The sequence below is a fragment of the Amphiprion ocellaris genome, chromosome 11, assembly GCF_022539595.1.
Source record: "Amphiprion ocellaris isolate individual 3 ecotype Okinawa chromosome 11, ASM2253959v1, whole genome shotgun sequence".
In the NCBI taxonomy this organism is placed as follows: Eukaryota; Metazoa; Chordata; class Actinopteri; family Pomacentridae; genus Amphiprion; species Amphiprion ocellaris.
The window spans coordinates 22,585,779-22,603,464 of NC_072776.1; the positions used below are offsets into that span (position 1 = coordinate 22,585,779).

Here is a 17,686-nt window from a genome sequence, read left to right on the forward strand (position 1 = left end):
ACTTAGATTACTGGTGGGGTTTTCTGTGGGGTACCTTCAGTTTACACGATCAGGTTTAGGGCTTTAGAATAGCATAAATCTGTAAATATACCTTTAAGCACAACCTGGTGCTTCCTGTTCTGTTCATTATTCTCTAAAAATATGTGTTGGAGTGTGTTATTTAGGACCAAAACAGTAAAAATGAGCTATTCTTATACGTTGACATAAAATCATAAACATTCTGGCCTGTAGGCAGATGAAAACAGATTGTCACTGTTGCAGTATGAGCTACCACATAACTCTGCAAAGGAAGTTTTGAATTGATGCCATTTTAAAGGCTCCCAAGTCAAATATTCTCATGGAGAAAACATCAGCATGATGAGAGTCAGATGAACTGTGCAGAGGTGTGATGTAGTTCTTTGTTCAAGAACAATCAGGACCTATCATAAGATGCTGTATTTGTGTTTTCCACTAGAGAGCAATAGTCATTATATAGTGATGTAACTTCATTTTTTGTACTGAAATGCAAACTTCTTGCACATTCTAGAAATAGCTCTCCTGTTTTCATTACTGAAGAAATCGACAATAAACCCCTAATGATCTAAAACACGTCTTTCCTTACAGCTCACCTTAGAGGTGCTTTTAGTGCTGAGCTTTTACAGTGTGTCTGCCAGCAGAAACATGGGCTGTTAAAGCGACTCCACCGGGTCTACATTTACTCCCCATCATTAACTTAATGGAGAAGACTTCATTGGTCACAGGCCATGTGTGCCTTTTCACTCTTCAGGATCCCATTTTGATTTTGTGTTTATATAATTTTGTGAAACTCCTTGTTGATTTCCAGAGCGGTGAGTCTGTCAGATCACAGTCGGACATTTGAGGTTATGTGGGGGTGTTTCGTCTTTTTCAGTTTTGCGGTTTTAAGTTTAACTGTATTGAAATGGAATAGCGTTTTGCTCTGGTGTCCCTGGATCATTATCACCACAGGGTTGTCTGAAGTTTAATAGGTTAGATGTATGTGCAGGTGTGTGCCCATAGATTTGACTCCTCATGAGGACTGATGTATGTTTTATACCCAGAGAGTGAGGAAAGTGAACTGTTTGCACTTCGTGAAGTTTTTTTTTTTTTTTTAAAGGATTGTGGGTTGGTGAAATAAAAAACGCAAACCCCTGTTGTGAAACCGGACTTTCCAGTCCAACACCCCTTTTAAGAGGACATTATTTTGTGATTTGGAAAATTCAGTTGTTGCCAGGCCGAGTTAATTACCAAAGTACATTGGCTGGTATTTTTAACAGGCGGTTTTCATCATTACCAATCTCTACTACTGGAACTTCCTCACTTACACTGAGGCTGTATCCACAAAAACATGATGATAATGTGATTAAAAAAGCTTGTCGCAGTGTTGTCCAAATGGGGTGTGCTAACACTGCTGTGGTTTACACAGTAGTGTCATATTTTTGCAAACAGTTTGTGACAACATTTTTTTCTCTGCTGTCAAAAATTTTACGTTGCACCCTTTTAATGCCATGTGTTGTATTTAGAGAAGTAAAGCTGCAAGGATAGGAAGTGCCAAAATATGTAAAACAGAACATTCTTAAAGAGAAATGCATTCCAGAAATACAAGCTCTATGTGAACACATGACGTTTTTAAGCTTTGAAGTGTGAAGTATAAATGGTAGAGACCCTATTGTGTTAAAATATGGCTGATGTTTGTGCTTTCTGGCTCACATTTTTTTGTTTCTGGTTTCACAGGTGTTCTCTTTGTTTCTTCTCAAGATGAAGAGGCACCGGTTGTTACCGTTGTGTACTCTTCTGGGCGTCCTGTTTGCGGGACTCCTCCCTAAACTCGATGCTCAGGATGGTAAGTTGACCCGAATTCATCTCAGTGTCAGTCTGCAGAATGTACTCATTTTGCAGATGATCTGTCTGCTTGAATTTTATTTATTTTTTTCTTCACTTTTCAGCAACACTTAGCAGGATGTAAGATTTTGTTTTTCTCTAAAGAAAATGTATAATCTATGCCATCACCTTTTCAAATAACTAAAAGTAATTTGGAGATTATAAAACTTTTCATGATTTTTATAAAAAAGAAAGACATAAATATGTAAGAAAGATTTTTTCCCACTCTGGTAAGCATTGTTGATGCATTGGCTTGTTTTAGCATTTAGCATGTAAATTCAAACTATCAATCTCAATATGGGACAAAATCTTAATAGAAGCCTTAAGGAACATTAGAGTGCTAAGTTAAGTCAGGTACTGTTTAGAATCTAACTAGACTGATGCTGTCAAACTTAACATGACGTAAATAGTGCAGTCATATTGTGCAACAGTATACAGTAGAGTAATATTATTCTGGTACCATGCCTCAAGCAACTTTTCATTGGTCTTCACTTTTGTCCTCCAAACAATTCTCTGAAGATTGTGCACAAGGGTTGGCAGCTGATATGTACTTTCTAGTGGATTCATCCTGGAGTATGGGAGAGGAGAACTTTGAGCATGTCAGACATTTTCTGTACACCTTGATACAATCACTGCACCAGGTTGGAGGAGAAAGGTTTAAGTTCGCCCTTGTCCAGTACAATAGCAGGCCCGAAACTGAGTTCCATCTCAACAGCTACCCAACAACACAGGGAGTCCTGGCACACATCAAGTCTATGTCTTACCGTGGTGGGGGCACCCGCACTGGCCTAGGCCTGGATTTCCTGATACGTACACACTTGACCACTGCTGCGGGCAGTCGTGCTGCTGACGGAGCGGTCCAGGTGGTGTTGGTGCTAACAGATGGGCGCTCTCAGGATGACGTGGCCGAGCCAGCTCAGGTGCTGCAACTGGCAGGCGTGGAGATGTTTGCAGTTGGAGTTCAGGATGCGGTGGACTCCGAGCTCAGAGAGATGGCTAGCCAGCCTCATGCCACTCATGTGTTCAGTGTAGACTCTTTCCTGGCCTTGCGGGATATAATCCAAGAAATAGTAGTGGGGATTTGCGGTGCAGTGTCCCAGTCAGGGGGTGCTCCAGTGGCAAATGAGGCCCCTGTGGCTGGAGGAGGGACAGGTAATGAAATGGGACCAGTGTCACTACCATACTAATGTGTCTACATGTGCAGGAAGAAACTGCTGCATATGACGACGGGACTGGACTTTATTATTAACACAATCAAGTATTTTTTTTTTAACCACAATAACCTTTCACTGCCCACTTGCAAAATTAACATCACTCTTTTTGTCTTACCACACTTAATATGCCCCTAATGCTTTAAAAATCACTATAAGATTTGCATGTGACTGAGACCTCTACTACATTATAGATTAGGGTGCTCAGTTTGTGCTAATAGCACAGATACGTTTTGTCAGAGATGCTTTTCAAAAAGGTATACAGTGTACAGTTTTAGATGATGACTCTTTGTGGTAGAGTGGATGAAGTCCACATAATGACATCTCAGATGACCAGCGTTTCATCAGAAAATAGACAAGAACGCAACCACCAGGATGTTGTACCCCATTTAAACATCCCATCCCAAAGCCAATCAATGAGCTTTTAACAACAGCTAACCACGCTCCACTGCTTATGTGTCCTGCACATGTATGTTTGTCTTTATCAGTCACAATGTCTATCTGTGTAAGAAATGTGCAATATTCTGTAATGAAACAGTGATGAACCTGTCTGGACCCATCTATGACCTGCAGAAGTACTCTGAGAACGTCTTTATATGTAGATATCCTTTAGTGGTGAGTGGTAAGATACATTAAGTCACAGAAATGAGAAAGATAAAACTAAATTAAGGGTATTTAATTTAGAAAAGTCAAGTGTAAGCACAGATGATTCGAAATTATTTGGAAATGTCCCCAATTTACAAAATTTTGCTCTTTTTGTACAGAATCACATTTACTCTGTTCTCAAGTACAATCAACATGTAGGCACTAAGGATGGTCCACAGGGTCATGACTGGTCACTTCACCTGAGGTCTGTAACAAGAGTCTGCATGGGATGGCTGAACTCAGTGGAGCTCACAAATGTTACACAAACTTTAGATAACATTTGTTTTAATTTTGACTGGATTTAAAAAAAAAAAAAAAAAATATATATATATATATATATATATATATATATATATATATATATATATACTAGTGCTGCTGATTTTGTTTATTTATTCCAAATGAATTGATTCTATAATGAGTAAACATTTAGTATTATCATTAGTCTTATTATCCATTTTTGTTATCTTAGTGTATTCCATCTTTGTTCTTGCTTTATGTTTTTTATGCATACTTTCAAACTTCAAACCCATTTTATTGCTTAATGTAACAATCTGACATTTTTTTTTTACTATTCATCACGGTTGTTTTCTATAACAATCCAAATAATGTCACATTTAATAGACTGTATTCTGTGGTCTGTCATGATGGGAAAACACTGTAATCCATTTGATTAAGATTTGATGAAGGAAAAAAAAATCAACAAATTGCATCACTTTAGGAGATCTCCCTGGTTCGGCCTACATGCAGTATTATGTGTTTTGCCATGTTGTTGATTTGTTCACCTTGAATGTTACTTGACACATGCAATGATATGCTAGCACGAGTTCTCATATTTGAGTCTTTGTCTCTGTCTCACTATGTTAACGCTTTTACAAGTTCCATTTTGTTTTGTTTTCTCTCTCTCTCCTTAAAGCGCAAGATTCAGCTGACCTAGTACTCTTAATTGATGGATCACAGAACGTTGGAGCAGCAAACTTCCCCTATGTGCGTGATTTGGTTTTGAAAATCATTGAGCGCCTCGATGTGGGCAGGGACACTATTCGGGTGGCCTTGGTCCAGTACAACACCGATCCAGAAATAAAGTTCTATCTAAATAGCTATGACAGCAAATCATCGCTCCTGGATGCTGTGAAAGGCCTCACCTACTCAGGGGGTGATGAATCTAACCTGGGGGCTGCCTTGGAGGAAGTGGCTGAGAGCCTTTTGAGTGAAACAGCTGGGGGCAGGGCAGACGAGGGTGTGCCTCAGATGTTGGTGGTTATCAGTGCTGGGCCATCCACTGATGATACTGGCGCCGGTGACCGGGCCCTTAAGAGGGCCAGTGTCATCACATTTGGTGTGGCGATCGGTGACACTGCCACTGCAGATCTGGAAGCAGTTGCTACAGACAAAACGTTTGTCCTGTCAGCCCCTGATTTCAGAGCAGTTGAAAGCATGGGTGACCAACTGTTCCCATACATTAACGGGGTGGTCCAGCGCACCATTATAGTTCAGAATGAGTTCACAGAAGGTATGTAACTTCTCTGTAAATGTTGGTGGGGCATTATGGTTGTGGAAGGGGACTTGGTAAATTAAAAGTCTGTGAGAGCTCTTAATAAATATAAGAAACATAGAGTGTGCAATGTAAGACATTCTTGTGCTTAACTTGAACTTGCTATATTCTTGATCTTAAGATTTCTAACAGAAGTGATAATACTACAATAAAAGTGAAAAGTTAGTGTATAGCAATTAGTTGGAATGTGACTGTCTTACATACAACTTTGCAATGGTAAAGAGTGTTATTGTTAACAGATATTCTAGTAAGATAAAGACACTGTACCGTACTATGTGCCATAGATCATAAAAAAGACAAAAACAAAAGATGAATCTATTTGTTTTACAAAAATTAAAAACAGAAACTGGAAGCATTATGTAGGCTACCATGTAAGTTGCCATAGATCTTACCTATTATTACCTTTGCATGCTATAGATAGTCTATTTGGCTGGGCCTATTTGCTATATTACAACCACTACAAACAAGTTACGGTATGTCACACATGATACATTCATGGACCACTGGAAAGTTGTAAATCTGATGTTTTTACATAGTTTTTTCAATAATAAATGGCTTTATTTGGCCGAGTTTCTTCACGAACACATGCTTTTTAAACCTGTCTATGGGTTTTGAAGTTACCTTGAAAGTTTTAAATTCACTGGCTCTGTGGCAAAATTTCAAAACAAACTCAGAGGGAAAAGGTTTAACAGTACTTACTCACTCTGAGTGGGTGTTTGACTCTTTTAACCGGCCACTTGTAAATTCTGGCAGGTATAGTACACCTAGCTAGTATTAGCTGGAAACATGGGACATGCTGCCCACTGAATAACTGCATAGGAATGCATAATGGCTTGTACCATTACTACATCAAATATTCCCCAAAATATTCCTTAATAGAACTTAAAGTACACTGCAGTTATAAGTTCTAGCATTAAAATAAACAATTTTGTGTGCATGAAAAATGTGTGCAATTTACTTTTGAAAGCAGTTTTTTATTGTATGGAGTTGTAAAATCCTCATCACCAGGCAGGTTGCAAATTAAATGAGATTAAATAATTCTACAATTCTACAGGATTTTGATTGTAACTGTAATTCATATTTATAAGAAAACATTGTTGAGGAAAAAGCAATGTGTCTCCATTTGTTTATATGTCAATACTGCCTAACGCACATCCCAAATAATTTCTTCACCATCAGTGTTTATAGCTTCATTACTATAACATTTTTTTTTTAAATCTGCTTTTATTAGGGTCCGAGCACCAATGATGCAAGGAACCTCTTCAAACCCATGGGTTTATTATTTGAATTGTAATATATTTTTCTCTTTTTTCAGTTTTGGCAGTTGGGAAACGAGACATCATTTTCCTGATCGACAATACAATGGGCACAGCAGCCATCAATGGTTTACGCGAATTCATCAAGAGGTTTGTTGACAGAATGCCAATCGGTCCAGATGGAGTTCAAGTGGGTATTGCCCAGTTCAGCACTGTCCCAAGACTCGAGATGGATTTGAACACTCATGGAACCAGGGAGGCAATAACAGCTGCTTTGGGCACTATCAAAGCAAGACCAGGACAGACAGTCAACATTGGAGCAGCCTTGGACTTTGTGCGGGTGAATATGCTGCAGTCTGAGAAGGGCAGTCGTCTTCAGAAGGGAGTACCCCAACTTTTGCTGTTGTTGACTAGTAAAAGGTCTAGTGACAGTGTGGAACAGCCTGCTTTGGCCCTGCAGCAAATGGGTGTATTGACTCTAGCTGCAGGCTCAAGGTCTGCTGATGAGCAGGAGCTGAAGCAGATTGCCTTTGCTGACAAAGTTGTGTTCATGACTAAGGACTTCCGTACACTGTTTCGCAACCCAAGGGAAATTGTTGCTGCACTCTCTACTCTAGCTGGGGTGGTGGTGACTGAAGTACCCACTGAGCCAGGTAATTCTTTGTCTTCTGAACATATTCAATACATTTTAAAAAGCAATGATATGAACTAAATAACTGTTTGATTCAATGTGCAAATTAAAGGATTAACTAATGAATAAATAAGTTGAAAAACAACGAATGCAGACGTGTCTGATACAGAGTGATGCAGAACTAAACAAAGCTAGTGAAATCCTGTTTGCTATGTGATTTCTAAACATATGATCAAATCTCAGCCCAACGAAAATATGACAAATTTGGTTTGTACACTCCTTCACACTTGGCTTAATATATGTGGTTGTGTTGGTCACTACAGAGAATTTTCCTGAGAGAATTTTCTGCTGCTTTAGTTTTAAAGCTTTTCAACAGCAGACTGCTGGAAGACTTTTGTTGTACGGCCTACCTACCAAGATAAGGACCTTGATGAGTTTGGTCTGAGGATCACATTTAAATAATCAAGAAATAATGGTAAAAAAAGAGAGAAAGAACCAGAAAATACTGAGTAGATGAAGAACTGTAGGTGACAAAGTCTTCCTGCAGTTCAATGAGTGCCTATTCATCATTAATGTGTAACTAATAAAAGTCTTTAATGTGGTATTCCACAGAGAGTAATTATTTTGTTTTTGTGCTTTTCCTCAGTGGTGGAGATAACGACAGTGCAGACACAAAAAGTGGTCCGAGACATTGTCTTCCTTGTGGATGGCTCAAGCTACATTGGCAGTGGTAATTTCCCCTATGTGAGAGACTTCATGATCAACGTGGTCAACCAGCTGGATGTACGTCCGGACAGGGTTCAGATTGGTCTCCTGCAGTTTGCTGCCCGTCCAAAAATAGAATTTTACCTGAACAGCTATGGCAACAGGCAAGATGTTGTGAATAAAATCTCTCAACTCAGGCTGACTGGAGGGTCAGTTTTAAATACAGGAGCTGCCATGAATTATGCACTGGCCAATATGTTTCAACCATCAACTGGGTCACGGAGGAAGCAGGGAGTCCAGCAGGTTTTGGTTCTGATCACAGGTGGTCCCCACCAGGATGAGGTTAAGGCCGTGGCCGATAAATTGGCTTTGGCTGGTGTTTTGACTTTCACTGTCAGCTCTGGACAAGCGGACGAGTCCCTTCTGAAGACAGTTGCCTTTGTTCCAGATTTGGCTTACCACGAAACAAGCTTCTCCAGTTTACCAGCTATGGCGGAAGTGATCATGCCAAAGCTGATAACAGTGGTTGGCGATACTGATGTTACAACATTCCCAGAGGAAACTGGTTAGTTTTGTATTTTTCTGTTTTTACAATGTCTATGTTAAATAAATGTGATGTCAGATGATTTAACTGTAATGAAAAGCTACTCTGGTAACAACTAATTTAGCTTTCTTTGTTTCCCTCAGTTGTTATCTCTGGAGGTGAAAGAGATGTTGCCTTCCTTATTGATGGGACAGACCGTGTTCGAGCAGATTTTTCCTACATCCGGGATTTTATCATTAAAGTAATTGAACCACTTGACATTGGTATTGACAAGGTACGCATTTCAGTGGTTCAGCACAGTGAAAGGCCAACTCCAAATTTCTACCTTAACACTTATCAAACCAAAGATGAGGTGATAAGAGCTGTCAATGGCATGACATTGGCTGGTGGACGTAGTTTAAACACAGGCTCTGCTCTGAGATTCATGAAGGACACCATCCTGTCTGAAAGCTATGGCAGTCGGGCTGCACAAAATGTTCCTCAGTTCCTGATAGTCTTGGCTGGAAGCAGCTCCACAGATAACGTGAAGGAACCTGCTGGTGCACTGAAGACAGAGGGAGTCGTGCCATTTGGTGTTGGTGTCAAGGATGCAGACCCAAAGCAGATTGAGGAAATTTCACACAACCCCTCATTTGCCTTCAAAGTGAGGGAATTCAGTGAGCTGAGCACCATACCACAAAGGCTCAATAACTATGTGAGCCTTCCAAGGGATCAGCTAGCCGTTGTCCTCCAGGAAGGTAAGAAAAAAATATTTTCTTATTGGCGTACTAACACTTTTGTTGATGTTTCTGGTGCTTTATGAAAATAACTAAACCTTATTTGTTGTGTCTTAGCTCGAAGTGATGCTGTAAAAAGAGATATTGTGTTCCTATTGGATGGCTCTGAAAACACCAGAGATGGATTCCCAGACATAAAGCTCTTTGTTAAGAACATAGTGGAGAGCCTCAATGTCGATGAAAGCCAAGACAGAGTGGCTGTGGTTCAATTTGCTGATAGTCCTGAGGTGAACTTTTATCTGAGTTCTCACAAGACAAAGAACGACAACATAAATGCCATAAATAATTTACGGCACAAGGGTGGAAAGCGCCATAATATCGGTGCAGCCCTTCAGTTTGTGAGGCATCGAGTTTTCACTTCTTCCACGGGTAGCAGAAGACTGGAAGGAGTGCTCCAGATTTTAATTCTTTTAAGTAGCAAGCCATCCACCGATAATGTGAGAGGCCCAGCATTCTCTCTTAAAGAGCATGAAATTGTGTCCCTGGGGGTTGGAGTGGGAGATGCCAATCTTTCAGAGTTGGAAACAATTTCCTTCAAACCTGGTTTCACATACAAGGTCACTGACTTTTCTATGTTACCCTCAATCCAATCACAACTTGGTGCCACACTGAATATACACAAAGACACTGGGGAAACCATGAATGGAATCTCTGATTTAGTAGGTAAGAACTTGACATTTGCACTGTTTGGAGTATAACACTGTCTTATTTACCTTTAGAAAAACAAATTTTGCTCCCTAGCACTAATACTCTTTCTTTCAAGTCTCCTAATTCATAGAATGTAATTATTAATGACAAGATGAAAAATTATAAAAATTTTGGCTCATTTCTGTTGCATGGCATTTAGAATTACTTTCATTAGAATTTCTATTCTGAAAAAAAGCTGTTCTGTATTTCTTAGGTTTCCTTTTCTTTCCACATGTTCTCTTACATGCTACTTTGAAGATCAATCAACAAATTTGTGCAAACATCTTTTTTTTTTTAAAAAGATGGTTCTTTTGCAATTTTGCTTCAGAGCAATAGCTCATATGTCTTTGAGCTCAGCTTTTATCACTGAGCTTCTAACTTGCTTATGTTCATAAATGGCCATTTGCACAGAAAAGTCTGAAACACGCAGTTCGTGAATCCTCTTTCTGTCTATCCATGTATCTACCAGTTGACACACGGAGCAATAAGCGGGACATAGTGTTTCTACTTGATGGGTCGGATGACTCAAGAAATGGCCTCCCAGCTATTCGAGAGTTTGTCAGAAGAATGGCAGAAGAGTTGGACATTGAAGAAGATAAGGTTCGAGTGGCTGTTGTGCTGTATAGTGATAACGCTAAGGTTTACTTCAATCTAATGACTCACAGATCCAAAAAGGCTATCATCTATGCTGTAAGAAGTCTTCGACATAAAGGAGGAAGACCTCGGAATACTGGAGCTGCTCTACAGTTTGTGCAAGACTATGTTTTCATTGCTTCATCTGGTAGTAGACACCAGGAGGGAGTTCCTCAGATTCTGTTTTTACTGACAGGAGGCAAATCCAATGATGACGTTTCCAGAGCTGCATATGACTTAAAGCAAAGCGGTGTTCTGTCTTTCGCCATTGGAATGAAAAACGCTGACCAGGAGGAGCTTCAAAAAATTGCCTTCTCCTCCAAATTTCTTTTTAACTTGCCTGTCTTTGGTGAACTTTTATCCATTCAGCCAGAGATAGCTGCATTTGTCCAGGTGGAAATACAAACAGAGCCTCCTACTTATGTTGGTAAGAAGTGTCACTGATTCGTAGTTGAGAAGTAAACTGTCTTCTTGCTTATGGTCTTGTGCATTTGGTCTTTCATCATTTGAATTTCGATGAAATGGCTTCATCTTCTTCAGAATGACAGTCAAACCATTTGTTCCTTTACCTCTCTTCACTGGCTAACCCCTGGTTATGTTGTTTCTTGTTTGGCTCTCATGCTTTTTCTTCTTGTACCTCAGAGAGCGTTTCATTCTATTTTTAAGCTCTTTCTTGAGCCAATGATTATCACATCATTGACTGAATATTTAGGGTTAAACAGAAACTTCAATTTGCTTTTCTTCATCTTCCATTTGTGAAAGAGGAATATGCCCTTTGTAGTGTCTCAGTATTCTTTTTCATCCACCAGTTTTCCTAAATGTTCTAGCATCTAACCTTGTTTATTGCAATTACTAGTTAGAGTTTCACCGCCATCTCCTTTGGTTTGGCTAACTGTATATTCTGTAATGATCACACCAAAAATACATTTCAGTATGTGGATCATATCTCTGATTTTTAAACAAACTTTTCATATTCTCTTCTAGTTGAATTAGAATCCCTTCAAAGAGACATTGTGTTTCTTTTGGATGGGTCAGATGATGCACGGAGTGGCTTCCCAGCAATGAAAAGTTTTGTCCAACAAGTGGTAGAAACACTCAGTGTTGCTGAGAATAAAGATCGTGTTTCTGTGGTTCAGTACAGCAAAGATCCACAGACACATTTCAGTTTGAACACTTACATGGAAAAACAAGAAGTTCTGAATGCAATTCAACAGTTGAACCATAAAGGGGGAAGACCCCTCAATACTGGCGCAGCTCTTTACTATGTGAGCAGCAATGCTTTTGGCGAATCTTCAGGAAGTCGCCGTCAAGAGGGTGTTCCTCAGATATTAATTCTGTTGACTGGGGGAAGATCTCAGGATGATGTTGCCAGTGCTGCTGCTGCCCTAAAACGGGAAAAAGTTGTTCCATTTTGTGTAGGTACAAGAAATGCTGACATACTTGAGCTCCAAATGATTGCACATAACCCTTCCTATGCCTTCTCCGTGCTTCGGTTTGATGATATTGGGAGCATCCATCAACAACTTGTGTCATTTGTGAAAAGGGTGCCTCGACAGCAGCAAAGACAAAAGCCACAAAATGCTTTAGGTAAGGCTATCTATCTATCTATCTATCTATCTATCTATCTATCTATTGTCGTGACATCATGGCCATCTCCAGTTTCCAATGACTCTTACAATTCTTATTTTTTTAGATTTAAATGACTGGAACACATGCATCTTTGTCATTAAAAAAAAAAACCAATCACACATTTTGATTCCTTCATAGATATATTATAGATCTTCCGGAACTATGACAAAATCTGCTGGGTCAACAATGGATAAAAATTAGATTTGTGGGAGTCATTTGAAACTCAAGGGTGCCATGGTCTTTACACATGTATGTGAACTTTTGTTCACGACTGTATCTATCTCTCAGGTAACTGAATGAGCTCTAACCTAAGCTTCATCTCTTCCATCAAGGCTCCTCAGGTCAAAGTGAATCCATTCAACGTGATATTGTGTTTTTACTGGATTCCTCTGATGAAATGCAGACTGACTTTCCAGCAGTGCTTAGCTTTGCTGAGAGGATGGTGGAAAAACTTAATGTAGATGACGACAAAGATCGTGTTTCGGTGGTGCAGTACAGCAGAGAGCCGTCAGTTGAATTTTTTCTGAACACATTCAAAACAGAGCAAAATGTTGTGAACAGTGTACGAAATCTGAGGCATAAAGGAGGCAGACCCCTCAATACTGGTGCGGCACTCCAGTACGTCAAGGACAATGTTTTAACAGCCTCTTCTGGAAGTAGACGGCAACAGGGTGTTCCTCAGAGTTTGGTTCTCGTAACTGGTGGACAGTCCAGTGATGATGTCAGAACTGCTGCTGAAAATCTGAAAGGAATTGGTGTGATGGCTTTTGTGGTGGGAATGAAGAATGCAGACCGCCCTGAGATTCAGTCTATTTCACAGGAAGCCAGTCATGCTTTCTATGCAGCAGATTCCAGTGATCTGTCAGACATTGAACAACAAATTATTTCTATGCTAAAGAAGACTGAAAACCCTGTTGTTACACCAGCATCATATGGTAAGACAGTAATGACTAGTTCTACACTGCGTGCACAACTTCATGCATTGTCAGATTGTTGTAGATCAGAAATCACTCATTAAAATCGGGCTGAATGATTTATGGTAGTCCATAGACATGTTGGATTTCCCAAAGAAACCGCAGAATGTGAAACCACCACTGGTCTATACATTAGCTCATAGGATGTTAACAAGAGAAGACATGTTATGAACAACAAATTTGGTTTCATTTAAGACAATTTTGCTCAGGTAAGTTGAATTCTGACTGATAATTGAGATTGAGATTTGATAATGATTCAATTTTAATGCCATTTTCAACTCATTTACACCATTTGGCATAACAGGACATTATACAAATGATCACAATCAAGCTACAAGAACCACGTTTTGGCATTTTGGTCATAGCATTTCTGGGATTCCCTTATTTTGGTAGTGCTGTACATCAAGCAAGGAATGTTTGCTTAGCTGTGGATTGTGCCAAACAATAGTTAGGTACCATAGCAGTGCAAGTTGTGTATGCAGAGTTCATTAACATTTGCAGGAATAACAATTTTCATTACAATTTCATCATCAACCAATTTGTTTTAATTCCTGTGTGATTACAGATCCCAACAGAAGAGACATTGTTTTTTTGCTTGATGGTTCTGATGATTCTCAGCGAAGATTTACAGATATTCGAGACTTTGTACAGAGAATAGTGGAAGAGCTAAACATTGGTGCAAACAAAGACCGCGTGGCTATGGTCCAATACAGCGACACAGCAGAGATTAATTTTAACTTGAGACGTTACTCAACAGAAAATGATGTTCTTGAAGCCATAAGAGGTCTAAATCACAAAGGAGGTTATCCTCTCAACATTGGAGCTGCTCTCAAGTATGTGAGCCAGCATGCATTTACTGTTGAGTCTGGAAGTAGACTTCTGGAGGGAGTTCCACAAATACTCATACTACTAAGTGGTGGACGATCTGGGGATGACATTAGAACCCCAGTGAGAACTCTGAGGGAAACTGGTGTTATTTCTGTTGCCATTGGAACAACTGATGCTGACACCCTAGAGCTACAGACAATATCTCATGAACCCAGTTATGCACTCTCAATTACTGATTATGAAGAACTTCCTAGTGTCAAGCAGGACGTGTTGTCATTATTGCGAGAGGCTTTCCACCATGCAGAGCAAACTCCTCCCACAGTAAGCTTTGGTAAGACGTCATGTTTTTATCTTTTAACTGAAATGCTATTTAGTATAGAGAATGATTCATTCCAAGAAGAATCTTATTAGTGACGAAGAAAAACACATTGCCTTTGTTCATATGTTTCTTGTCTTTGTTACAGATTCTAAGAAAAATGATGTTGTATTTCTCATTGATGGATCATATGATTCTCGAAATGGCTTTGAAGAGATACGAGGCTATGTTGAAAAAATTGTTGAAAGTTTAAGCCTGGGTAGTAACAGAGACCAAGTGTCAGTTGTTCAGTACAGCCGTGAAGCCACAGTCAATTTTTACTTGAATTCCTATTCATCCAAGAATGATGTGCTCAATTCCATTAGAACAATGAGCCATAAATTGGGTCGACCCCTTAATATTGGAAAAGCACTGGAGTTTGTGAGAGACAATGTCTTTGCTGCTTCAGTTGGAGGTAGACGGGAAGACTTGGTCCCTCAGTATCTGTATGTGTTTAGTGGTGGGAGATCTGGGGATGATGTCAGAGGACCAGCACAGTCTCTCAAAGACAATGGAATAAAGATTTTTAGTATTGGAACAAAGAATGCTGATACTTTGGAGATGCAAACCATCGCTTTCACACCAGCACATTATTTTTATGTCGCAAACTATAAAAATCTGCAAAACATCAATCCATCTCTGGAAGCCACATTGAAGGGCAACCAAGAAACAGCTGAATTTCCAATTATAACTGGTAAGAAGTAGAAAAACAACAGCTTTTTAAGATGACACCCTTATGGACATAAAAGCTCAATTGAATGAGGAAGTGTGTCCAGACGTTTGATAGTGTGTATAAGTGTGTTGGTTTTATACCATGTTTGTTTGTGTCCATTACAGACATTCCCACAATTGCAGATGTCCAGAGTGCTGATATTGTTTTTCTCCTTGATGGATCTAATGATATGAGAGCAAATGAAAAACAAATCTTGGAATTTGTCAGAGAGTTTGTTAAGCAAATAGAAATTGGGCCTAGAAAAGCACAAGTTGCTTTAATCCAGTACAGCACAGAGGCCACGACTGATTTTCTCCTGAACAAGTATTCACTGAAAGATGATGTCTTGAGTCATTTCAGCAATGTAAAACTGAAAGGAGGGCTTACAGTGAACATTGGTGCAGCCCTTGATTATGTGAGAAACGCTGTCTTCACTGCTTCATCTGGCAGCAGAGCCCTGCAGGGAGTCCCACAGATACTCATCCTCTTAAGTGGGAGAAAGTCGGACGATGATGTCTTAGGTCCAGCGGAAAGACTGAGAAATGCTGGAATTGTTCTTTTTGGTGTTGGAGTAAATAATGCAGATAGACTGGAGATGGAGTGGTTGGCTCCGAGAGCAGAGTACCTTATCAAGGAGATTTCAGACTTTCCTCTTGTGAGAGAACAGTTGCTCTCATCCATTACCTCTCTCAAAAGCACAATCAGCCCTGGTGTAGGTGAGTGAAAACACAATCTAATTAATGCAACTTCACAGAAATATTGAAACTTTCATTTAATACTGAATATATGTATATATCCAATGATCTAGACTGCATGCATTTTGGTTACTTTCACAGTATTCTGATCTTGTTGAAATAGTAACTAATTAAATTTATGTGACATTTCTTTAGGGTCAAGCTCTAGCATGAACAGAGATATTGTATTTCTCGTTGATGGATCTGATGATGTGAGGAGTAAATTCAGTGCTGTCCGTGAATTTATTGCAAAAGTGGCTGGCAGGTTTGACCTGGATCAAGGAAAAGATAAAGTTGCTGTTGTACAGTATAGCAACAATCCTGAACTCAGTTTCAGCCTGAATACGTACATTACAAAAGACGATGTTCTCAAGCACATTGCAAGCCTTAAACCAAAAGGTGGACGACCTCAGTATATTGGAGCAGCACTCCAGTTTGTGAAGGACAATGTGTTTGTTGCAAAAGCTGGAGGTCGACGTAACGAAGGCACCAAGCAGATACTTATTGTATTGGCTGGTGGAAGATCTAGAGATTCTCCACGAGGGCCGGGAAATGCACTCAAAGCAGAAGGGGTTGTTGCAATTGCAATTGGATCAAGGATGTCAAATTCAGCGGAGATGCAACTTATTTCTTCAGATAAAGATTACACATACTCAGTCCCTGATTTTGTGAACCTTCCTAGCATTGAACAAAGTTTGATGAATCACCTAACTGAAATGGCAGTTGAGGTGGAAAGTTCAGGAGGTAAGAATATAAATTGTATGTTTTATTAATACAAACACAAAATCTTTACCTTGAGTATGTTTTAATGTAGATCATTGGCAAATTTTTTTAAAAAAACTATCAGTTACGATGAGAGCAATTCAAAGAAAAATGTAAAAAAAAAAGGAAAAAGAATTAGTTACACAAAATGAGAAGCTGTGTAAAAGAACTGAATATGTCCTATACAGACTGTGTCGCTACTGTCATATCGGTAGCTGATAAATTAAAGGTTAAGTCATATTGCAAACTGTATGGTGTAAAAAAAAAAAAAACAGCGTTAGAGAATGTAATGTTCGGAAAAAAATAATTGTGTGTCTAAATGTTTGTTTCCTAGTGGTGAAAAAATCAGAAGGAAAAGATGTGGTGTTCTTGCTGGATGGTTCTGATGGCACAAGGAATGGCTTCCCTGCCATGCGTGACTTTGTTGAGAGAGTGGTGGAAAAACTCAGTGTGGGAGAAAACCGAGACCGTGTCTCTGTGGTCCAGTACAGCAGAGACGCAGAGGTCCACTTCTATCTGAACACACATAACAAGAGAGAGGATGTTGTGGATTCGGTCAGAGGGCTTAGACACAGAGGAGGAAGACCCCTCAACACCGGGGCAGCCCTCCAATACGTCAGGGACAACGTCTTTACAAACTCCTCCGGGAGTAGACGCCTGCAAGGTGTCCCGCAGATGCTGGTCCTGCTAACTGGGGGAAGGTCTGCTGACAGTGTAGATGCCCCAGCCTCTGCTCTCAAACAGCAGGGCGTCTTTGTGATTGGCATTGGAACTAGGACCTCTGACAGCAGAGAGCTGCAAAAGATATCACACGAGCCCAGTTACGCTCTATCTGTGTCTGAGTTCACCGACCTCCCCAATGTCCAAGAGCAGCTCTCCTCTGTAATGAGCACAGTGCTTGTGAGGGCCACGCCCATGACACCAACAGTGACCGGTAAGAAAGTGACCCCTTTTTACATTTAAACATCAGGGCAAGACGCCAATTTTTAGTTTTTCTTCTTTAAACTGAACTAGAGTGTATTTAACAATGTCCGGGTCAGACAGTGGCAAGTCTACAAAAGATTAGCGCCAGCATTAAGCCAGCAAGTTGCAGACGTTGAGGTTAGCTTTGATCACCTGACTTTTGACAGGGGAGACCTGTGAGTCATGAGCCTAAACATGTCCCAAATCT

General features: G+C 39.9%; 1 protein-coding gene across 8 annotated transcripts in view; it reads left to right on the plus strand.

The window, feature by feature from the left end:
• Positions 1–17,686, plus strand: part of col6a3 (collagen, type VI, alpha 3) — a 55,870-nt gene that overhangs the window by 7,166 nt on the left and 31,018 nt on the right. For 6 of the 8 annotated variants that reach the window (XM_055015219.1, XM_055015224.1, XM_055015223.1 and 3 more), the window contains exons 2-15: positions 1,732–1,840; positions 2,398–3,030; positions 4,651–5,247; positions 6,605–7,198; positions 7,823–8,446; positions 8,569–9,162; positions 9,259–9,864; positions 11,506–12,108; positions 12,483–13,085; positions 13,690–14,283; positions 14,417–15,001; positions 15,145–15,735; positions 15,910–16,497; positions 16,850–17,449. In XM_055015219.1, the coding sequence (XP_054871194.1) occupies positions 1,756–1,840; positions 2,398–3,030; positions 4,651–5,247; positions 6,605–7,198; positions 7,823–8,446; positions 8,569–9,162; positions 9,259–9,864; positions 11,506–12,108; positions 12,483–13,085; positions 13,690–14,283; positions 14,417–15,001; positions 15,145–15,735; positions 15,910–16,497; positions 16,850–17,449 (7,897 nt within the window). In that variant the 5' untranslated portion in view covers positions 1,732–1,755. The remainder of the gene's footprint in view (positions 1–1,731; positions 1,841–2,397; positions 3,031–4,650; positions 5,248–6,604; positions 7,199–7,822; positions 8,447–8,568; positions 9,163–9,258; positions 9,865–11,505; positions 12,109–12,482; positions 13,086–13,689; positions 14,284–14,416; positions 15,002–15,144; positions 15,736–15,909; positions 16,498–16,849; positions 17,450–17,686) is intronic. The other 2 variants (XM_055015225.1, XM_055015226.1) reach the window with 2 other exon arrangements.